At 45.8% G+C, this 23,995-nt stretch overlaps 1 protein-coding gene across 7 annotated transcripts in view; it reads right to left on the bottom strand.

Moving 5' to 3' along the window:
• The window catches only part of IQSEC3 (IQ motif and Sec7 domain ArfGEF 3), a 100,394-nt gene that overhangs the window by 16,331 nt on the left and 60,068 nt on the right, over nucleotides 1–23,995 (bottom strand). For 6 of the 7 annotated variants that reach the window (XM_056846721.1, XM_056846718.1, XM_056846724.1 and 3 more), the window contains 4 exons: nucleotides 20,314–20,475; nucleotides 6,662–6,784; nucleotides 1,750–1,916; nucleotides 587–726 (listed from right to left, as the gene is read on the bottom strand). In XM_056846721.1, coding sequence (XP_056702699.1) covers nucleotides 587–726; nucleotides 1,750–1,916; nucleotides 6,662–6,784; nucleotides 20,314–20,475 — 592 coding nt within the window. The remainder of the gene's footprint in view (nucleotides 1–586; nucleotides 727–1,749; nucleotides 1,917–6,661; nucleotides 6,785–20,313; nucleotides 20,476–23,995) is intronic. The other variant, XM_056846719.1, reaches the window with a different exon arrangement.

The raw sequence follows: 23,995 nt of genomic DNA, 5'->3' as shown, positions 1-23,995 counted from the left end.
CCCTGCTTATCTCACCCTAACATAAGTCAGAGGACAGGCTAGGAATCTGCATGGTTGCAATAATGTAGTCTGGCTTCTGATAGGGAATCTGAGAAAGGCTTTCATTTGACTGGGGGGGAACAAGTTTCGAATCCTCATGACAGCTGAGAAACAAATGGAGAATAGGAGAAATGCTTATTACAAAGCAAGATAAACATTAAGCTATGTAAATCGGGACAGAAAAAAATAAAATAATTCACATAAGACACAACTAACTTGAGGAACTCTTTGCTATGCTATCTAATGATGGCCACTGGCTTAAAAGAGGATTCGAGAAAATCATGAGGGATAAGTCCATCTATGACTATTAGCCATGATGGCACTATGGGGCCACCATGTTGGAGACAATATGTCAGTTGTTACTGGTCTGCACCGGGGAGGAGGGGGAAGCTTTGGCCTCTCTGTCCCTACAGTGGGCCTCCCGGTTGGCCCCCTTGGGGAAACAGGATGCTGGGCTAGCTAGACCACTCAGTCAAGCCCTTCTTATGTTAAAATTTGGCAGGAAGGCAACAAATATGGCAGATGTCCACAATGTATCAGGACTCACCGTTTTCATCCCAACAATGGATTTTTCCACTTTGGTAACATAGGTCACGTGGTCCTCATTGGATTTGAGCTCTCTCTGCTGGATCCTTTCATAAATACCGACCACTAGGTCCCGGGGTATATCAGCTCCATCATCTACTCCTGCAAAGCATGACGTAGAGCAAATTAGACTCAAGGTGCTACAACAAGAGCTTAATATTCAACATTGCTTCCCACTCATTATTAGCTAAAATTCTCTTCCCAAGCCCCACTTTCTGTGCCGCCATTCAAAGAGGTAAAACAGGCATAGATGTAGGGTTGCCAACCTCCAGGTGGTGGCTGAAGATCTTTTGGAATAGCAATTGATCTCCAGGTGACAGAGATCAGTTCACCTGGAGAAAATGGCTGCTCAGGAAGGTGGACTTTATGGCATTATACCCATTGAAGTCCCTTCTCTCCCCAAACCCCACCCTCTTCTGGCTCCACCCCCACCCCAAAATCTCCAGGTATTTCCCAACCCAGAGCTGGCATAGACTACAAGCAGGGCTTTCTCTGTGGTGGCACCTTGCTACTGAAATGCCCTCTCCCGTGAAGTTTGCTTGTCATCTATCTTATTGTCTTTTAGGTGTCTGGCCAAAACATTTCTCTTTAACCAGGCTTTTAATTGAAGTGTTATCCAGCCCTTTATAGTTGCTGTTGTTAAGGCCTACATCTAGGTTGAGAGCTGTTTTATGACTGCTGTTTTAATACTGTTTTTATGCTGCTCCATTGCTGTTTTTATGCTTTTCATGAGTACATTGGTACTTCAATTGCTTTTAAAATGATTTCATTGTTAAACTGTTTTATTTTGTTGGCTACCTCAAGCCTATACATTTTCTGAATAAAATAAATCAGTAAATTAATAAAATAATGAACTCTATGATCTTGAGGTCCTATTAAAAATATATGAACCTGTTTGACCAGAGGTCATAGGTTTCTTTTTCATTTCACTGTTGCAGTTGAGGAATTTTAAATGTACACATATTTAGATAATTAGCAATACAAATGGGCATGAGAGGTGGAGACTCCACTTTCTCTGGGTCAGACACATAGTTAGCTTTCCCTCTTTCATCAAGATGCACCACTGCCTTGAAGTATAGTTCATGCAGGACGTGAAATTGCAGGGGAAATATACCTCGCCCTCACCTCTCAGGTTCCGAATAAAATCCTCCAGCATCATCTTCCTGTCAGGTTTGATGTTAGGGCTGTACATATCTGTGTTGAGAAGGATGATGGCGAAGGCCAGGATGAAAATGGTGTCTGGGTTATGGAACTGCTGGACCACATCTGGGTTACACATGCAGTACCGTTGACTGCCGGTAGAAAAAGACAAAAGTCAGGGTATTAACAGACATTATGTAAATCAAAGGACTATAGAAGAATCATAGAGTCATAGAGTTGGAAGGGGCCATACAGGCCATTTAGTCCAACCCCCTGCTTAATGCAGGATCAGCCTAGAGCATCCCTGACAAGTGTTTGTCCAGATTCTGCTTAAAGACTGCCAGTGAGGGGGAGCTCACCACCTCTCTAAGAAGCTGATTCCACTGTAAAACACCTCTTATTGTAAATTGTTTCCCCCTAATATCCAGCCGGTACCTTTCCACCCGCAATTTAAACCCATTATTGCAAGTCCTATCCTCTACTGCCAACAGGAACAGCTCCCTGCCCTCTTCTTAAGTGATAGCCCTTCAAATACCATCTGCTAAAAAAAAAGGTAAAGGTCCCCTGTGCAAGCACCGAGTCATTCCTGACCCATGGGGTGACGTCACATCCCGACGTTTACTAGGCAGACTTTGTTTACAGGATGGTTTGCTAGTGCCTTCCCCTGTCATCTTCCCTTTACCCCCAGCAAGCTGGGTACTCATTTGACCAACCTCGGAAGGATGGAAGGCTGAGTCAACCTTGAGCAGGCTACCTGAAACCAACTTCTGTCGAGATCGAACTCAGGTCGTGAGCAGAGCTTGGACTGCAGTACTGCAGCTTACCACTCTGCGCCATGGGGCTCAACCCCCATGCTACTACTACTATGCAAATCTCTCTCTCTCTCTCTCTGGGGATGCTGAGACCCTTTGCACCTTGGCAAATGATGAAAAAAATGTAGTTGCTCCTACAACCCCTGATCTGTGCCTCCAAATAAAACAGTGGATTTGGGGTCGATTCAAAAGAACAGCTAATCTGCAATGAAATTTTTGCCCCAGTCTGTTCATATGATCAGAAGACCCTGTCTTATCCAATGAAACTGATTTAGGATAGAAATTTTAAATATGCTACAGACAACAATGAACACATGCAAGAACAACGTGTCATCTGAATTTGCCCTCAGGATACATCCCCACAGCCCTGTTTTCCCTAGGAAGCTTCCATCAACATTTCGGCATGACCTCATCAGCGAGAGTTTGATTGTGATCTTGCTGTCCGTGTCATTACAAAAACATGGATTTCAGTCACACATTGTTTCTCTTCTGCACCTGCGAGCAGCTCCCTTCAATGGAAGAATGGCTGTTCCTGCTCTGGGCTCATCTTTTAATGGGGTGTCTGAATGCATTCAAACATGTAGGGAGTAAAAGGGCTGACTGCCCTTCCAAGTCCTATACATCTGATGAGAGGAGGAAGGTTGACAGGATATAGCTTACCAATTTGACCCCGGCATTACTCAGGAAGCCCATGCTTCGATAGTAGTGCAGACAACTCAACTCATTCAGATAAGGTGATGCAGAAATGGGAAATACCAATGCTGGACACAGTACACAAGTCAGTTGCCTACTGTTACTTACTTACTTAAATGATATTGCTTGAACAGCCAAAGGGTCACCAGCAATATCACGCTAATATAATCCCCAAAATTAACCCTTTTTACATTTAATTACTTCCTGCACAAATTTAGCCTACTGTTACTACAGACTGCAGTTTGATGCAAAGAATGGCAATGAGGAAGCACCCCAGAAATCTCTCTCTTTCAAAAGAAACCAAAGGCATGGGCCTCAGCTCAGGAACTTTTGATCAAAGAGATCCCAGTAATGCAGGAAAGCAGGATGTAGACTCCCATAACTTACAGTCAACTACATACCGGAGGTGAGGTGGAAAACATCTTTTTCATAAGTACCGAGTGATAAACAAGATCCCTGGGAGGAAAGGCCGTTTGACATCCTGAAGGCTGCCAACAGCACAGCTTGTTTAAAATCCCCTGAGCTCTTCACATTGAACTCTTTTGGCCCATATATCATGACCTAGGTTTGCAAGCTATCTGTATTTCACTTGCAAATGCAATCCTGGGCAGCTCAGTTATCTGCCATGAAGGGCCATTTGCTCATCTTCTGAGAATCATCAACCCTTTAAGCCAAGACTTAACACCTACCCAAGGTGGTCTTATAAATATTCAGATACCCTTTCTCTCATAGGTTAGCTCAGTCAACCTACCACAATCTGGATCTTGGCCCTTGCACCAACAGGGGCTCTGGTCTTCACTTAAACCAATCAGAGTGCAGCCTTGAATCCACCAATGAACACCCTAATTTTATCCCCTTGGTCCAACAGGGTTGCAAATGTCTGTTTTTCATCAACGGCCAGTCTTCACCACTGAAGACCAGAAAATCAGAGCCATAAGAATTGCACACCAGGCCTCTCAAACCCTGCAGATGGTCTCATCTAACCATCTTCCACTACTACAACATGACAACTCTGGATTCTTGCACCTTTTGACAGGCACAATATGACTCACTGTCTCTCGTTTTGCTTCCCTTCCCTTTAAAACTGTTGTTTCCTCTCTCTTTTTTTAAATCCTGAACACCCTTCTCTTAGCTCTCCTTCCGTGGTTCGGAATCGGTCTGCCATACAACCATAGCAAATTAGTTAGGGAACCCTTCCCTCATTCCATCCCAGTTTCCCCACCACATGTTTTAGTTCCATCTCAGGCATCCCATCACCTTTCTCTCGGCTGGACTGCTCCAGACTAGCCAAAAATGCCCCCCGGAGCCGCGGAAAGGCGCGGTTGTGTTTTTAATGGCTTTATTCGGCCAAATTTTTTTCCCGAACTTTGAATTCGCGCCAAATTGCACGGACCCAAAGCGGGGGAGTTCGGACTTCGGCATATCCCGAATCCAGACGGGCCGAATTCGGCCGAATCCGAACTATACCGAGTTTTTTTCAACAGCCCTATTTTAATCAATGTAACGTTTAACCAATACAAAATAATCCACAAATTTGCTACCAAGTAATATTAATGGGTTCTTTTTATTCTAAAATAACACAAATACACATTAGGATTGGGTGAATTGGCTTGTTTTATTGATTTTGTGATATTGCTCATTGCCTTGATTTGCCTTCTAATCTCTTTTTATACAGTTTCTAATCTGTAAGTAATAAAGTATTGAGAGCCAGCATGGTTAGTGGTTAATAGCAGTGAACTCTAATCTGGAGAACTGGGTTTGATTCCCCATGCCTCTACATGAAACTTGCTGGGTAACCTTGGGCCAGTCACAGTTCTCCCAGAACTCTCTCAGGCCAAGCAGAGGCAGGCAATAGCAAGTCACCTCTGAACTGAGGAGCATGCCTATTAAATTAGGTGCTGCGGAACACAGGCAGGATGCTGCTGCAGTCATCTTGTTTGTGGGCTTCTTAGGGGCATTTGGTTGGTTCTTATGTTCTTATGTCTCTTGCCTTGAAAACCCTACAAGGTCGCCATAAGTCGGCTGTAACCTGACGGCGCACACACATATACACACACATACACACAAGTGTTAAATTTACTTGCTGGTTAAGTGCTTTGGCTCCCTTCCATCCTTTCTTGTCTAATATTTGCATTGTGTTAATCCGGCAGTGGCAGGTGTGTATAAAACAGATTAGACAATTCCAGCGGTGCTCCAGTGCTTTGTGCTCGAACTTTACATGTGCTTTGGCATGACAGGCTTGGCACAGGGACTGATTCAGATAACACTACCAATACGCATGCAATAGATAACGACCTCATGTTTTTTTGCTATGGCAACCAGTTGCCTTTAGAATGAATAGTTCATAAGGGGCCATGGCTCAGTGGTAGAGCCTCTGCTTGGCCTGCTGACGGTCCCAGGTTCAATCCCCGGCAGCTCCAGTTAAAGGGACCAGGCAAGTAGCTGATGTGAAAGACCCCTGCCTGAGACCCTGGAGAGCCGCTGCCGGTCTGAGTAGACACTACTGACTTTGATGGACTGAGGGTCTGATTCAATATAAGGCAGCTTCATGTGTTCATGTGTTCACATGCAGACGTATCTTACTAGCAAGTCACATGTCACTATGATGATCAGGTGTGTGGAAGAAAGGCAGGCTTGTTTATCACAAAGATCCCTGGGCAGTACATTGTCTCACTACCTGCTCTGCACACAGAGACAGATTTCATACACAGAGAGATGCTTGTGGGATCCCTCTCAGGAGGGGAAGACAGGTTTTCCAAAGCCTGCTCCTATGTTCACTGGCTCTACCTGAGGGAACTGTATATATTTTGGAAGTACGATATTGGAGTATGGGCATCAGAAAAGCTTGTTCCTCCTAAATATGTAGAACTCCCTGATGAATAGCATTTCTGGCCTGAAATATATTGGGTCTTTCCAATTTTAAACATATTGATTTTTTTTTAATGGAATGCATATCTTTCTGCTCTTCTGTGTACTCTTCATATTGAGCTCATTTTGGGAGCTTGCCTTTTGCTGGGTTGCCTCTGTCATCCGTATAGCTCGATTGTAGATTCCATTTTATAAACGTATATAAGCTGTACTTTGGAACAAAAGCGTGAACCAACAATTTGTAAGACGTCCCCAATATATATATACACACACACAGTGTAAGGACAAGACTTTCATTTCGAGGAGCATGTGACAACCTGGAATGGTGACTTGGATTATCTTGAGCTTACCCACGCAAGTGCCTGTCTTACTATGACCACAAAAGACCACATTATCTTTAAACTTCAAGTTCCCAGAAGAATATTATTAAATTTCTGAGCCATAGACACTTCTTGTAGCACAGCTGGGATTGTGGCATGGCTTGCTTGCTTTTCAACTACCCTATGAGATTTCACTGCTCTTACCTGAAAGCCTCGATTAGCCGTTCCACCTTTTGGGCCTCTCCCTGCACTCGTATGTGCGCCTGAAATTTCCGCAAAGCTTCGTCAAGCTCCATGCCAGAGAAGTCCATCTCATCCACCACGCAGCTAAGAGAAACAAAATGACAAACAACTTATCTGTCAATCCTGTGCACGACACTTTCTCGGAAGAGATTCAGTGCAAGGGACTGGGAGAAAGAAGCCCAGCAAACCATCCTGGAGGGCCCCTGGAGTACTTATTCATTGCTGTGAAGAAGCAACCAAGTCTAGGCTGGAACAACAGGAGACCAGGAGGGGCAGGGACATGGGGAGCTGGCTGTCAGCCAGTGGTATGTTATTTCTGAGTAAACCCAGAAGTGCCCCTGCCTGCACCTCTCTAGGGGCTGACCAAAACTCTATGATAAAACCAGTTCTTGCAGAAAGGCTGATGTCATTTCGAGGAAAAACACAGAAGTGATGTTACTTCCAGGTTTACCCAGAAGTAATATAATATAGTTAGAATCATAGAATCATAGAGTTGGAAGGGACCACCAGGGTCATCAAGTCCAATCCCCGATAGTTGGCCGATGGCCATTTTTAAAATTTTATTTTTCTCCTACCAGTATTTGGAACTATGGTGGGAAATGCCAGCTGGGAGTGAGGATCCCCTGCCCCCACTGGGGGGCTGGCAAGCCTAGCTGGAACTCATCCTGTTTCTTCTTGCCCCTACTGACATTGAACTCAAAAAAAATCTTGCATGAACCACAACTAAGGTTGCCAGACACCCCCCCACACACACACACACCATGGACGGAGGATCCCCTACTTTGGATCCTCTCCCCATGGTGCCAGGTCCCTCTTCGCCATTGGCGGGAGGTTTTTGGGGCAGAGCCTGAGGAGGATGGGGTTTGGGGAGGGGAGGGACTTCAATGCCATAGAGTCCAATGGCCAAAGTGGCCATTTTCTCCAGGTGAACTGATCTCTATCGGCTGGAGATCAGTTGTAATAGCAGGAGATCTCCAGCTGGTACCTGGAGGTTGGCAACCCTACCTATGGAGCATCAGGTGCACAGAATACTCCAAGTGCTGCTCCAAAATCAGGCACATTACTCCCCTCCCCTGCTGTTTCGGCTCAAGAAAAAAGGCAGGTGGGTAGGAGCCTCTCCTCCCCCCCCCCTCACACCACCATCCCAAGGACAAGCAGGCAGCTCAATACAGGCAGTTGGAAGTACTTTGAGAGAAACTTCACTTCCCAGGGTGTACACATGCATTCTCTTTGTCCTGCCGACACCTCTAGTCAGACATAAAAAGCAGCCTCAATTGTTTACCTGAGGTAAAAGTGGCATGACCACACATGCCGCAAGCAGCAAGCCCTGTTTCAAACCACCTAGGTTCTTTCTGTTCCTGAGGAAAGTGTTGATACTGAACTTAGCTTGAAAAGGGAGAAAAATCAATGTAACTCCAAGACAATCTTTTTTTTTCTCCCCTTCAAGGGGCAGATCAGAAGACATTTGCCGAAGCAGAAGGAGTGCTAATGTGTTATCCCTCCTCTCTTCTCTTGATTCTTTTATTTCACTAACGCACACATTTAGTTCTCCCGAGGGGTCGTATCAAGGCTTCTCGCTGCTAAATGCTTTGCTTTGATAATGGGAGGATATTTCTTGGTTAATCGATACCATGCTCGTTGTGGCAATCACCTCTGGAGACCGTAAGGTTTCGGAAAAAAGAAAAGAAATGCATTCAGAACATTATGCTTCTGTGCACTAAGGCACTACTGAAACTTGAAGCCTTGTAAACAAAACAGGAGCCTCTAGATCCCATCTTCTCTGTTACGGTAAACATCTGAGGCTGTACTCCTTGCTACTTACCAGAGCATGGATAGAAGATCATTGGATCATCAGGTGAGTCTAATGTAAACAAACCTGTCTCAGGATTTCTTTTTGATTCACCTGTGGGATTGCTCACAATACCAAAAGGAGCACCAGAACTATCCCAATGTGCTGTGTATCGGTAGTGTTGGCATTAGAGTTGCCAACCTCCAGGTGGTTGGCTAATCTCCTGTTAAGGAAAAATATCCCAACACGCAGCCACTTCCAATTCTTTTGTTATTTTTATATTTTTCCCATGCTTAGTATCTCTTTAAATACCAGTTCACAAAGTTTTCATAATCCTCTGAAGATGCCCGCCACAGTTGCTGGCGAAACGTCAGGAAAGAAAATTCCAAGACCATGGTTACACAGCCCGGATAACCTACAAGAACCAATGAACTCTGACTGTGAAAGCCTTCGACAATATTTTCATAACACGATTTACAATACTTAACCACCATAGACAAGATAGATAAATTGTCCACAATGTCCTGCAATCCAATTACAACTGATCTCCAGCCGATAGAGATCAGTTCACCTGGAGAAAATGGCCACTTTGGCCATTGGACTCTATGGCATTGAAGTCCCTCCCCTTCCCAAACCTGCCCTCCTCAGGCTCTACCCCAAAAACCTCCTGCTGGTGGCAAAGAGGGACCTGGCAACCCTAGTTGGCATACAATTGCTCTTCTATTGACTGGGCTGTGGACCAATGGCAAAACACTGGTTTTGCATGCAGAAATTCCCTGGTTGGCACCTGCAGTTAAAAGGATCTCAGGTAACAGCTGTTGGGAAAGACCTTTCATGCCCGAGACTCTGGAGATATGCAGCCACACAGAGTAGATAAACTAATGGTCTGAAACAGTATAAGGCAGCTTCCTGTGTTTGTATGTGTATGTTTAGCTCTCAGCAAGGCAAGTTTGACGGGTGGTAGTGGGCAGCTGCCTTGACTACCTCCTCTGGCCAGCACGGAGGGTATCGCAGTTGAACAGCTGAGGGATACAAAGCTGAACAAGGAAAGGGTGCCGCTTCCCTGCCTCTTAGCACTTCAACCATGCAGCCATGGCCCCAGTTCCAGAGACCAGTTTCCTAGAGGTGCCTCCCCCTGTGAGGAAAAGCAACCCTATGGAACTAGTAACAGAGACAGCCAAATAATGAGTGACTGTTTCAGAAAACATTTGCTCCTATAAAATCCCCCCCCCCAAAAAAAAATTAAGAGAGCAGCAAGAACTAAAACGTTCATCTTTGGGGAGGCTGGTTTGGCATCTGCTGGGAGCAGGGCCGCTTCAGTAGTAGCCACAGTGGCTAGGAAAGAGCTTCTCAGAGAAACTCACAGCCAATTCTTCACCTGGGAGGGTGAAAGTTGTTAGGAGGCGCGGAAGGGGCCTGCACCGGCATCCACACCGCTGGCGCCCAGGCCACTGGCACAGATGCCGGCGTTGGGGCATGGACGCCACCCACCATTGGGACACCTGCTCGGCCTCCTGATGCCGAGCATCCACGTACCATCATCCCAGAGGGTGTTCTGGGGGCATTCCGGAGGCGGAGCTGCCTTTAGGCGGCTTCCTAACCCCCCTTACTTCCATTTACGCCACCTTTTTTAGGTGGCGTAGCCCCATGGAACGCTACGGAGCGGTTCCATAGGACTTGCAAGTAAGAGAGGCTTCCCGGCTTCAATGGGGGCGGGGCTGAATCCTCCTTTGGAAGCGGTCCCGCTGTGCTGCCTCCAGCCACCAGCGCAGCCCCTCCCCTCAGGAATGGGCTGCCCGATTCATTTCCTCATCAGTTATTTAGGTAATTGCTTATGAATTAATTATACATTATGGTAGCTGAGAGTTTTTGTTATGTCTTACAGGGTTTTCATTGCTTTAATGTTTGATTTTATCTAGAAAACAGCCTTGTAAACCTTTTTTTTTTTAATGGGAAGGTGTTAAGAAAACATTGTAAATAATAAAATATTTGAACCCTTTTGGAGAACAGATGGAAACATGTCTGTTCTGCCATGCTTTTAAAGAGTTGTGGCCTATATATTTCTGCTGCCAGTTTGTGGTGTTGACTGCTGATTTTTACAGGGCTATTCATCCAATTGTTTAATTGGTTTTAGGGATGGGTTATTATTTTCTACCTTAGAGACAGCCACTGAAAGAGGGCTTATAAATTTTGTTTAAAAATAAATCAAGCAAAAAGGTAAAGCACCAGGTCACTGCTGACCGATGGGATGATGTCACATCAAAACGTTTACTAGGCAGACTATTTTTTTACAGGGTGGTTTGCCGTTGCCTTCATTTGTTTACCCCCAGCAAGCTGGATACTCATTTCACCAACCACGGAAGGATAGAATGCTGAGTCAACCTTGAGCCGGCTACCTGAAACCGACTTCTGTAGGGATCGAACTCAGGTCGTGAGCAGAGCTTGGACTGCAATACTGCAGCTTCTCACTCGGCGCCACATAGAATCAATGGATTCTAAATATAAAATATTTAAATATATCAATGGAGCCCATGTTTTAAAAAGTAAAATGTTCCTTTGAGACACAACTGACTCATGGTGACCCCATGAAGTTCTACCTCAGGGGTTTTCAAGGCAAGAGATGAGCATGGGTGGTTTGCCGTTGCCTTCCTCTGCATAGTAGCCCCTGTCTTCTTTGGTGGTCTCCCATCCAAGTACTCCTGCTTAGTTTTTAAGCACTGACAAGATTGGGCTACTACAACCCATGTTTATGTGGCAGTTTCTGTAAGCTGGTAGTTTGTCAATGAATAGTCAGAGGGACTTAAAAGGCATTGGAAGACAAGCCATTAATGTTTTTCTTACAGCACCTTTGGGACAGTTCAAGCTTCAGACAATCCATCAACATTATAGGTCTTTTATGCATGGCTGTTTCACAAGCTGTCACCCCTCCGACGACTTCGGGTCTTTGTTGTGATTATGCATGCCGTTTCCAGCCGTCAGAGGTCTCCTCCTCATTCTCCCCCTGCGTTTCCCCACATTTTCCCCCATTTTCAAATTCAAGATAAAACAGGTTTCTCAAAACACAGGCAAAACGCGGGGAAACGCAGGGGAGAGCGAGGCGACCTCTGACGGTCAGACATGGCATGCATAATCAACGCAAAGACCTGAAGTCGTCAGAGGGGTGACGGCAAGTGAAACAGCCATGCATAAAAGACCATAGATAAGTGCATTTATGCAAGACATTTGTGAACGTGGATCCAGCAAAGGTTCCCTCGCTCGGAAGGAAGGATGTCATTGAGAGCCCCGTGCTTCAGTGGGATCTTTTTCAGTGGGATCCATTTCAGCCAGACAGCCACAGTGATTTCTTGCTGGTTTGTATACCCACAGCTAGTGCATTGGCCAGAGGCCACATGCCCAACTGACCATGGACTACATAGAGAGGGATCCTGCCAGCGCACATACAGCCATGAGGCATCTAGATCAGGATTTGTCATGGCAATGAAGACTCATGGCAAAAAGGTTTGGGAAAGGCTGGAAGCAGCTGTGCCATTGTGGGGCTGGGATCTGCTCAGCCGAGCGCAATGACCTATTTTTAAGCTTCTCCACTCAGGTGACAAGGCAGCAGGAGCCGGCTTGCAACGAAAAGCATCTGTAATGAACTCACAGCCCACGCTCAGGGAGGGAACAGAGGAGAGGCAGCCAGGTGGAAACACTTAAAACCACAAGACACCAAGGCAGCAATAAGAAACCGCCTCCCCCCCCCCCCCCCCCGCACCATCGCCAGAGGATTTAGGGCCGATTAGGAACAGAGAGCTCCTCTTGAACAAGTCTGTGAGCGGCTACACTCATCAGCTATTCTCACACCAAAGTCATTGTTCCAATACTGACCTTTCTGCACAAACCCACTTTGAGCGCAAGGCTGTCCTTGTAAGTATAAGGGAGCACCGTGCGTGGAATTGCTGGTTGGATTTGCGTGTGTGTTAAGTGCCGTCAAGTCGCTTCCGACTCTTGGCGACCCTATGAATCAACATCCTCCAAAATGTCCTATCTTTGACAGCCTTGCTCAGGTCTTGCAAACTGAGGGCTGTGGCTTTCTTTATAGAGTCAATCCATCTCTTGTTGGGTCTTGGATTACCAGATGCAAAAAAAGGAATCTTTATGAGTTCAGTAGAAAATGGACAGAAGCTCATTATGATGAGGAAAAATGGCTCCCCATCGTTTCCAGAATTCCCTCTTTTGCATGACCATCTTCAAGTATTTGAAGGGCTGTCATATAGAGGATGGTGCTGAGTTGTTTTCTGTTGCCCCAGAAGGTTAGACCAGAACCAACGGGTTGAAATTAAATCAAAAGAGTTTCCCTCTAGACATTAGGAAGGATTTTCTAACAATTAGAGCGGTTCCTCAGTGGAACAGGCTTCCTTGAGAGGTGGTGAGCTCTCCTTCCCTAGATGTTTTTAAGCAGAGGCTAGATGACCATCTGTCAGCAATGCTGATTCTATGACCTTAGGCAGATCATGAGAGGGAGGGCATCTTGGCCATCTTCTGGGCATGGAGTAGGGGTCACTGGAGGTGTGGGGGTGAAGGGAGTGGTGAATAGCCTACATTGTGCAGGGGGTTGGACTAGATGACCCTGGTGATCCCTTCCAACTCTATGCTTCTATGAAAGGTACAGCAATCCTGCCCTTCTGGGCATCTACTTACTGTCCTGTTTCCTTTATAAACCTCTGTTATGGACTGTCTGCTTTAAACAGAAGGGAGGCGGCATGCCTCCTTGATACAGCACATGCTAGCCATACTGAATATCTTGGGCACCTCCAGTAAAACCACAAGGAATGAGCTGCTCAGATGAGTCTCCTTGGGGAAAGACTACCATTGGGAAGGAGTTGCTTAGGGAAACCATTTCATCGCCCAATGGCCTGCTGAGGGCCAGCAGCAGGAACTTTTTTCTTTAATGGTGCCACAATGTCTCTTCCAGCAAATACCAGAACTGACATCATTTTGCTGGAATTATGATAAGGCAACGTGCTAGAATCTGGCCAAAACTCTATGCCTCGATGTCATGCCAGTGGCATGATGTCACTTCCAGTATTCACCAGAAGCGACATTGCACTACCAGCATTCTGCTATTTCCCCTGTTCCTGGGCTGCTGCCCTCAGCCACTGCTGGGGGCAGTTGCCCGCAACTGGCTAGCAACCCTAGCACTGCTACTGAAAAGCACCTGGATCTGGAAGCTACTAAGCACAATTTCTGATGATCTTGTTGAGGAAGAAAATTATGCTCCTCCTTCTTTCCCGCTCAGGTCTCTATGGCATAAACTCTTATGCATGGCACAAAGAAGGTCGCACTGCAGATCCATTTTTACCAGGCCTGACAGCACTCATCCAGACACGAGCCCAGTCGTGTCTTAGAGACCAACAAGTTTTTCAGGATATCAGCTTTCAAGAGTCAAAGCTCCCTTTGTCATATACTGCATTCCGCCAGGTTTTCAGCAATGAAAAGAGTGGACATTGAGGAAATCAGCTTGCCCTGCAGGACGGTGCATCGGAAAAGCCTTCCCCATCTAACAAACAACCTCCTCTCATTTGCTAGAATGTCTCTTATATTCAGAAGACTAACCCCTGTGTTGGAAACCAATTGGAGAAGACAGCTGCATCTGACCTTCCCAGAACCTTTCCACCCACAGAACAAACAACCCATCCCCCCGCACTGGTGCTGCCTGCTCCATTCATAACATTATGTGCCATCCACCGCCAATACGGGAAAGCCTATGAATGAACAGAGAGTGTGCGACATTCTTGAGACCAAGCAAAAAGGAAGGGAACCCGGGAAACATGGATGGACAAGGACAAAACGATGGCATTCCAAGGGGCCAGGGGAAAGTGCAGGGTTCTCACATGAATCATAGAATCATAGAGTTGGAAGGGGACCACCAGGGGCATCTAGTCCAACCCCCTGCACAATGCAGGAAATTCACAACTGCCTTCCCTCCACACCCCCAGTGACCCTTACCCCATGCCCAGAAGATGGCCAAGATGCCCTCCCTCTCATGATCTGCTTAAGGTCATAGAATCAGCATTGCTGACAGATGGCCATGTAACCTCTTCTTAAAAACCTCCTGAGGAAGCCTGTTCCACTGAGGAACCGCTCTAACTGTTAGAAAATTCTTCTAATGTCTAGATGGAAACTCTTTTGAGTTAATTTCAACCCGTTGGCTCTGGTCCGACCTTCTGGAGCAACAGAAAACAACTCGGCTTCCTCCTCTATGTGACAGCCCTTCAAGTACTTGAAGATGGTTATCATATCCCCTCTCAGTCGTCTACTCTTCAGGCTAAACATATCCAGCAAAGGTAGAAAGATAATTGTGTAAATACAGTGCCACTTGGCTCTTAACCACACACTCCCTTTTCCTTCTACCTCCTGAGTGACTTTCTGCATCAGTATTAACCTTAGTTCAGAATTATATTAGTGATTAAGGTTAACTGGTGTTCTCATCGTAACCGGGATTTGATTTGAAAATACAGGTTAGGAAAAGAATCATTAGCATTAACTGAGGTGAATGCCAGCACAGAGCTAAATTTAAGGCAGATGGGCCATTGGGCGGTGAGGAAGTTACAACATGGAGGGGAAGGGAAGACACATGTCTGTGACCCAATGGTAGTATTTTTAACAGACACATGAAGCTGAGTCAGACCATCAATCCATCAAGCTCAGTATTGTCTACTCTGACAGGCAGCGGCTCTCCAGGGTCTCGGGTAAAGGCCTTTCACACCACCTATGACCTGATTCTTTTAACTGCCAATGCCAGGGACTGAACCTGGGCCCTTCTGCATGTAAAACAGTTACTCTACCATTAAGCTACGGCCCCACCTCCATGACAAAAAGATCAGCAACATTTTTGTCTACTCCAAATTCTTACACATTGTCAAGGATGGTATTGAATGGGGAAATTACCCCTTTGCCCTTTCAAGTTTGCTAGTATTATCTCATGACCCTGGCGTAGTTCTCCAGGTGATCTCACTGCGAGCTATCCATTCATTTCCCAAGTCATCTGAAACCAATTAGCTACATCAAGAAAATCCTGTTATTCGGGATTAACATTTTATTCACGGACGTGAGCTTTCATAGGTTATTATTATAAATTATTGTTATTATTATTATCAGATGCAAGGCAGGGAAACCAGTTGGTGGAATTTATATGCAACAACTTTCAAACTAGGGATTTAGAATCATAGAATTGGAAGGGATCACCAGGGTCATCTAGTCCAACCCCCTGCACAATGCAGCAAATTCACAACTACCTCCCCCCCACACCCCCAGTGACCCACACCCCATGCCCAGAAGATGGCCAAGGTGCCCTCCCTCTCATGATCTGCCTAAGGTCATAGAATCAGCATTGCTGATAGATGGCCATCTAAGCCTCTTCTTAAAAACCTCCAGGGAAGAAGCGCTTACCACCTCCCGAGGAAGCCTGTTCCACTGAGGAACCGCTCTAACTGTTAGAAAATCCTTCCTAATGTCTAGAGGAAAACTCTTTTGATTTAATTTCAACCCGTTGGTTCAGGTCCGACCTTCTGGAGCAACAGAAAACAACTCGGCACTCTCCTCTATATGACAGCCCTTCAAGTGTTTGAAGATGGTTATCATATCACCTCTCAGTCTTCTCCTCTTTTTACATATAAGGCTAATATAGGGTTACAAAAACAAGATTACTTGCTGCTTTTAGAAAGTGAAAAAAAAAGTAACTTATTGATTGACACAAAGGATAAGAGCATTGTTTTTGCACCCCTGACTACATCCATATGTCGCCCTTATTAGTGAACGTGCCTTTGAGAGTTCTTGGATACACATTCCACCATCTGATTTCCCTGCCTTGCAGTTAATTGTTACACTGGCGTCTGATGAACAAGGCAATAATCAACAAAAGATCACACTATGTAAATAAAAAAAATAGTGAATCTAAAAGGTGCAGTGGGATTTTCTTAATATTATTTTCTATAAAGATTAACATAGCCACGCTTGCACAGTTGAGTGATATTATAACTTCAGAGCCAACAGTTTCTAGCCAAGGCAGGACGGAGAGTTTCACAGCTTCTTTAAAAGGTGTTCTATTATTCATTCATTCTGGGTTTGATTAATTTAACTTCGTTAGGAACAATGCTTACAGTACACATTTCTGACACCGAGAGAAGAGTTCCAGGTGATGATCGTGGGAGACTAATGCTGGATCGGCAAAGGAAGAATTACAATTCATTAAAAAGGGAGATAATAATACCCATGGTGGACTCTGAATCCTGGGCATGGGAAATTTGCAAATGCTGTTGAAGCCCATGTGCCCATAACTGAGGATAAATGCGTGACCAATCATCAATTGGGATTTTTGCATGGAGATAATTGTGACTAGCAATCCTGGGTAGCAAGCAAAGATGCTAGCCGACGGGGCTACTGGAGCGCAGCTTCTCAACAGAGTGGAATCTATTCACACAGAAATACCATTTTCCTTTTAGGTAAAAAGGTAGTCCCCTGTGCAAACACTGAGTTATTCCTGACCCATGGGGTTGATGTCACATCCTGACGTTTACTAGGCAGACTCTGTTTACGGGGTGGTTTGCCAGTGCCTTCCCCAGTCATCTACACTTTACCCCCAGTAAGCTGGGTACTCATTTTACTGCCCTCGGAAGGAAGGAAGGAAGGCTGAGTCAACCTTGAGCTGGCTACCTGAAACCGACTCCCGTCGGGATCGAACTCAGGTCGTGAGCAGAGCTTTTGACTGGAGTACTGCAGCTTACCACTTTGCACTACGGGGCTCAGAATGATAGGGTTTGGACACATGAAGCTGCCTTATACTGAATCAGACTCTTGGTCCATCAAATTCAGTATTGTCTACTCGGACTGGCAGCGGCTCTCCAGGGTCTCAGGCAGGGAACTTTCACATCACCTACTTGCCTAGTCCCTTTCAAACTGGACCTTCTGCATGCCAAGCAGATGCTCTACCACTGAGCCACAGCCCCTATTTTCCTTTTACCCTCTGATTAATTTTGGATCATGATAGATATTCTGTCTGGTGGCTGACAAAGCCTACTCTTTGATTATGGCAGTGAAACTCCACCAAAAACAGGAGCCATGAAACAGAGCATCTGGGAGGCATGGCTCTGTGAACTGTGCACTGTCCTTCCCTCTATTGGCTATTGTACCTTCTACTTCCCGGGCACACATTCCAACTTTTCTGCCTTCTGCATAGAGTTGCCAGGCTGAGCCTGACGACAGATGGGAAGGCTGAGAAAGGGTACATGCGGGGCGGGGTGTGTGTGACATCAGTGATGTCGCCATCATTACATCCAGGTAAAATCTGGAAGTGACAACGGTAGCTCTAGCAATTGCTGGAAACTCTATGGTAAAACTAGAGCTACCCTATTTGTAGGGTTGCCAACCTCCAGGTACTAGCTGGAGATCTGCTATTACAACTGATCTCCAGCCGATAGAGATCAGTTCACCTGGAGAAAATGGCCACTTTGGCAATAGGACTCTATGGCATTGAAGTCCCTCCCCTCCTTAAACCCTGCCCTCCTCAGGCTCCGCCCCAAAAACCTCCCACTGATGGGGAAGGGGGACCTGGCAACCCTACCTATTTGTCATTTCCAGGTTTTACTCATAGAATCATAGAATTCTATGATTCTATGAGTAAAACCTGGAAATGACAAAAAGGGTAGCTCTAGTTTTACCATAGAGTTTCCAGCAATTCCTAGAGCTACGGTTGTCACTTCCAGATTTTACCTGGAAGTAATGATGTACTCAGTGACATCAGTGACATTGTTCTATATTTCCCCCCCTTCCATGGTTTGGAGCAGTGGCGGACAACAGGACTTGCTAGTGGGAGTCTTAAAACCATAGCAAGAGACCTGGCAAGCCTACCTGTACAGACTACTTGCTCTTCTCTATATAGTCCTTTATTAGCACTTCCCTTTGACTCCCTCAACATTAAGGAGCTCCCTGATTTTAACAGCAGTACTCTATGGTATATCCTTCCACACTAGGGTTCCCAGCTCCGGGTTGGGAGTCTGAGGAGGACAAGGTTTGGAGAGGGACAGATGTCAATGCCATAGTCCAAATGGAAAAGCGGCCATTTTCTCCAGGGGAACTGATCTCTTTCGCCTGGACGTCCGTTGTAATAGCGGGAGCTCTCCAGCCCCCACCTGGAGGCTGGCAACTCTATACCACACACTTATTTCCCACTGCCCACTGAAGCACATCCCTCAGCTCTTGGGCTGAAGGCGGCTAGTAGTTTCTTTTAAAAGTGGTGCTTGACATGAGAACATTGGAGTCTACATGTGTCTTGGCAGTCACCAGATCAATAGAAAGAAAAAAACCAGCCAAAGAAGGATCAATATTCAAGTCCACCTGTTGCAACAAATTAAGCCTGATGAGAGGCAAGAACCAGTCAGCCTTGAAATTAGGAGGCCTGCTTAGAACCTGCCTTGATAATCACTCTAAACTCAGGGGTAATTTGCTCTGGTTTTTTCCAATCAATGGAAAGCAACAGCTAGAAGTTGGAGGGCTTGTTTCTCAGGGCTAGAGAAAGGGACATAGCCAGCAGTGGTTTAATAGGCCAACAGGATCTGGACCTACGAATGCTTGGTCTAACAGACGTTTGGTGTGCTAGGCTCTCTTTTAGTGGAATACAACATATTTCATTTTATCCCCAGTGAAACAAAATAGGTATCATTTTCCATACTGAAGATCATGTATAGAACAATGGAAATGTAAGCTCTTTTTGGTGTAAGCACGAGCAAAAAATCAGGGTTCTCTAGGCTCAGGGCCTCAGGAACTGCTAAGCTGGGGGAGGAGGAAAGCACCCTATACTGAACAGTGTTCTGAGACTACACTCATATGAAGGTACCTTATACTAAGTCAGACCACTGGTCTATCCAGGTCAGCAGTGTCTCCTTTGAGTGGCAACAGCTCTCCGGGGACTCAGATAGAGAGGTCTTTCACCTCCTACCTGATCCTTTCAATTGGAGATGCTGGTGATTGACGGTGGAACCTCCTTTATGCAAAGCAGATGCTCTACCAATGAGCCATGGCACCTCCCAAAAGAGAGAAAGTCATGACTCCTGTTTAAATCTGTTTCAACAAAAAACCATGAAAGAAAGAACCATGAAGGGGCTAAACAGTAGCAGAGAAAGTTAGTGGTGGGCCTTCATAGGTTTGGTTAAGGAGGAGGAGGAGGAAGAAGAAGAAGAGGAGAAGTTGATTATTATATGCCGACTTTCTCTACCTTTTAAGGATAATCAAACCGGACTTTCTCTACCTTTCAAGGGTAATCTTCCTTTCCTCTCCCCACATCAGACACCTTGTGAGGTGGGTGGGGCTGAGAAAATTCAGAGAGAACTGCGACTAGCCCAAGGTTACCCAGCTTGCTTCATGTGTAGGGGTGGGGAAACCAACCCAGTTCACCAGGTTAGTGTCCGCCGCTCATGGGCAGGAGTGGGGAATCAAACCTAGTTCTCCAGATTAGAGTCTGCAGCTCATGTGGAGGAGTTGGGAATCAAACCTGGTTCTCCAGATTAGAGTCCACTGCTCTTAACCACTACACCACTCTGTCCAGAACACAAACTGTGCAGCCAGATGTTCTTCCTCCTCCTTGTGTTTCTCCCGCCATTATTCCCAGTATTCCCAAGTTGTGAACAAGAAGCAGATATCTATTTCTCTCCCAGAAGGCTCAGGAGAAAGCAGCGGGGAGAGAGGGAAATTATTGCCAAAGAAGGCACAGTAAAGCCGTAGTAAAATTTGCAACCATTGGTGATTAAGGATAACCGCTGGCTGATAGATGGAGGGAACCAATGCTTACTCTAGGACGTCTCGATTGAATTGTTTTTTGCTATTCCCCAGGAACTCCCCAATCATCTGGCGGCTGAGTCCCTTGCGCTGGAGAAGGAAATGTGCCACTCCGATAGGTGTGTCTGGGATGAAGCCCCGAGAGATAAGGAACTGGATCCCCTTGTCTGGATTTCTGGAAAGGAAGGAGAGGTAATGGTGAGCTGTATGTTTACATCAGCGCATAGAACACAACAACCTTGAGGCCATCCCTTGTATTATCATAAACAGAGTCTTGGCCTTTTCCATACCACTGTTGTAGGGAAGGGGAGGCAGCAGGGCACAGCCAGATCTCATCAGATCTCAGAATCTAAATAGGGTTGGCACTCGGAAGGGAGACCACCAAGGAAGACTCTGCAGAGGACGGCAATCGCAAACCAGTTGCCTTGAAAGCCCCTTGCTGGGGTTGCCGTAAGTCAGCTGCGACTTGACGGGATTTTACACACATGATGTAGGGTAGAATTAAGTGAGGCCAGGAAGGGAGATTGATAATGGGGCAAAATATATTATAACCTCACTATGGGGATTCAGTTTCTAAAGTGAATCCTTCTCAAGAAAGTCCGGATTTTGCTGCTTCACTTCCACATAGCTGGTCCTGTATTTATTGCACCACACATGTGAGACAGCAAGTACCTCATTTAGAAGATGAAACGATTTAATTCTTACAGCTTCCTCCCCAAAGGAATATCGTCCATTGTTCTTAAACCTATCAGAGAACTTCAGTTCCCATGATTCCTTGAAGGAAAACATGCCATTTAATTTGTTTTGTTTGCAATATTGAAATGGCAGCCACACAAATAGGGTTGCCAGGTCCCTCTTCACCACCGGTGGGAGGTTTCTGGGGCGGAGCCTGAGGAAGGCGGGGTTTGGGGAAGGTAGAGACTTCAATGACATAGAGTCCAGTTGCCAAAGCGGCCATTTTATAGTTACCTTTAAGCATAAGGTTTAACTTTGCCTGATTGTGGCTGCTGAGATTTGAAAAATTTCCCACATTGGGTTATTTTGCTATTTTTGTATCTTTGAGTATATCAGAGTACATTACTCAGGGTCTTTGGCTTGGCTATGTATTTCATGTCGGATAGACAATAATTGTTTAATTTTGATTTTTGTTTTGTTTAATAAAGAACGTAGTATTTAACACTGCAATATTAGTTCTATCCCTACCTTTCTATATTCTCTGAGCCCACGTGCTGTTGATTATCCTAGTCTTTACTTGATTCAGCACAGGTGATTGTTTATCTCAGTCCCCGGAGGTTGGCAACCCTACGCAAAAAGCTCTTTCAAATGAAAGAGTTTAACTTGTCTTGGATTTCAAATGTTGACTTTTGTGATTGGTGTGGTGCTTTTAATTATCGTCGTATCCCTTCTGCATTTGTGGAGTGGAAAAGTGCCCTATAGGTTGCCTAAAACCGTAACAGTCACAAACAAAGAAGAGGGGGGGCCCTGATTTGTGATCTGGCATGACGTTTGAACATTTGGTACGCCATCTCCGTCAAAGGGGCCCAGTCCCTCAATGAGGCTCCGGCGATTAATCGTCATGTCTATTCTTGCCTGAAGCTGAGTTTCTGCATTGCCCGAGCAGGAGTCACTGTGCTGCGTACAGCAGATGTGAGATAGGTACCATTTGCCTTCCTTCAGCACCACGCAATTCAAACCGGGGCCTGTGCTGTCTCAAGATTCAGCTGGCAACATCCCTTCCTGGTTTTCGGAGGAGCTCAGCAAGGTTGCCTGCGTGCAATGGAATGCCTACCGCTCCCCTGGCTTCCCCCCCCCCCCGCCTACAGAGATGGTCGCCCACACAGATCACTGCCATGAGAGCAACGCCGCATAATGAGGTTTCTCTCCACGCCAGGAATCCCACCCACTTGCCGTGGGATGTGTTGTCCTTTGAAGTGCCGAGTTACAAATGCACCCCATCAATTCACAGCAGCTTGTCACAATTCGGAATATTACTCCATAACAGCTCATGAGGGGAGCGGGATGATTGACGGCGCGGAGAAACGGGCCACAGAAGAGACCTCTTGGGCCCCATAGACCCAATTTTGTGCCGGGCAGCACTTATAACCTGGGAGGTAAACCATCGATGTTATTAAATCCTGCCAGGTAGCTTTATGTAACCGAGCAGCCCGGCGTTTATTAGTGAGAGCAATAAGTACTGTTGTTCTTTGGGGACCATTTCCTATAACTGAGGGCTCATATACACCATCACGCAGCGAAAAGGAATCACATTAAAGCCATTTGGCAACCAGGTCATTGTTTTTATTATCACTAAGATAAGGTAATTAATTCCACTGGGGGAAGATGAAGGGGAGAAAAACAAGCTGTGATCGTGATTCAAAATTAGGTGTATGGTTGGTGGGGGGGGGGAGGCAGGATGGAATACCACCAGCTCTAAATGCTTATCAGAAGCAAGGATTTGCTTGTTTAAGGACGGGTCCAAGGTCAAGTCAGAGGTGAGCAAGGTTCAGTAGGGTGGCCATCTTCTGGAAATTAAGGCCCCTTTTTTTCATTCAGTTTGGAAGTGGGGAGCCTGCATTTTTTTATTGACTTCATTTATACCCCCTCTTTTCTCTGCAACAGAGAGACAACATTCTCCCCTTCTCCATTTTATTCCCACAACAACCCTGCGAAGTAGGATAGACTATGGCCATTTATGCAAGGCAATTTGCTGCGCGGTCCATGCTGAAGTTTTTTTTTTTTAGTTTTTTTTTTTTTTAGTTTTCATGGAAAATTGATGAATCAGACCCCACTGCGCAGCCAGAGCTCACAAACCTCGCATTTTGGAAAAGCACTTCTAACGCGACTTTTTTGGACCTCCTCAACGTGGCTGCGAAGAATCCATGCTGGGTTGCATGAATAATTAAAGCTGCGAATGAACTTGTCCCCACCTCTCCTCAGCCCACCCAGGTCTTCCCCCGCCTTTGCACCGCCTACCTGCTCTTCCCAACCCCATCCCCTTTCCGAACCTGCCATGGAGGGAGGAAGCCATGTCCCTGTTCATTTTTCGCACGCAGAGTGCAGAGTGAATGCAAACAACTCACCTTTATTTTATTTTTTAATTATTTCATTTCCTATATCGATATATTGCTATTTCGCTATCTCACCACGGCCATGCAGCATATTCTTCTCCTGCTTCACTCTTTCTCAGATCCCGGCAACTTTTTTCCGCGGTCTCATAACCACCACCACCCCTTCTATCTGTAGATGCATCTTCCCCCGTGAGTTCTCAAAGCAAGTAGGGGTGCTTGTTTTTGACTTCTGAACTTCTTTGGGTAAAATGTGCATCTAGAGAGCGGCAAATCCACGGCAAGACCTCCCATGTTCCTCTTCGTGACATCTGAGGTTTGACTCAAATTAACCACTTTATAAACGCATATTTTCTCGTGAATTTTCTAAGCAGGCAGGGGTGCTTGTTTTTGAGTGTTCAGCATTCTGTTGGGAAAAATGTGCATCTAGAGAGCAGCAAATCCAAGGCATGCCCTCCCATATGGGAAAATGTTTTTCCGACTCTTGCGATAAAGCACTAGACTTCTCTATCAATAACTTTTGTTCCTTTTCTCTAGAGGTTGGGATACTGGGACCACATTTTGCCTTTTTGGGGAGTGGGGCTTGCAGGAGAAAAGCTCTGGAATTCTCTGCATGCTCTGGGAAAAGCT

The sequence above is a fragment of the Euleptes europaea genome, chromosome 3 (assembly GCF_029931775.1).
Source record: "Euleptes europaea isolate rEulEur1 chromosome 3, rEulEur1.hap1, whole genome shotgun sequence".
NCBI classification, from domain to species: Eukaryota; Metazoa; Chordata; class Lepidosauria; order Squamata; family Sphaerodactylidae; genus Euleptes; species Euleptes europaea.
Note: the sequence above shows the minus strand (reverse complement) of the source record. Positions and strands in the feature narration are given on the sequence as shown.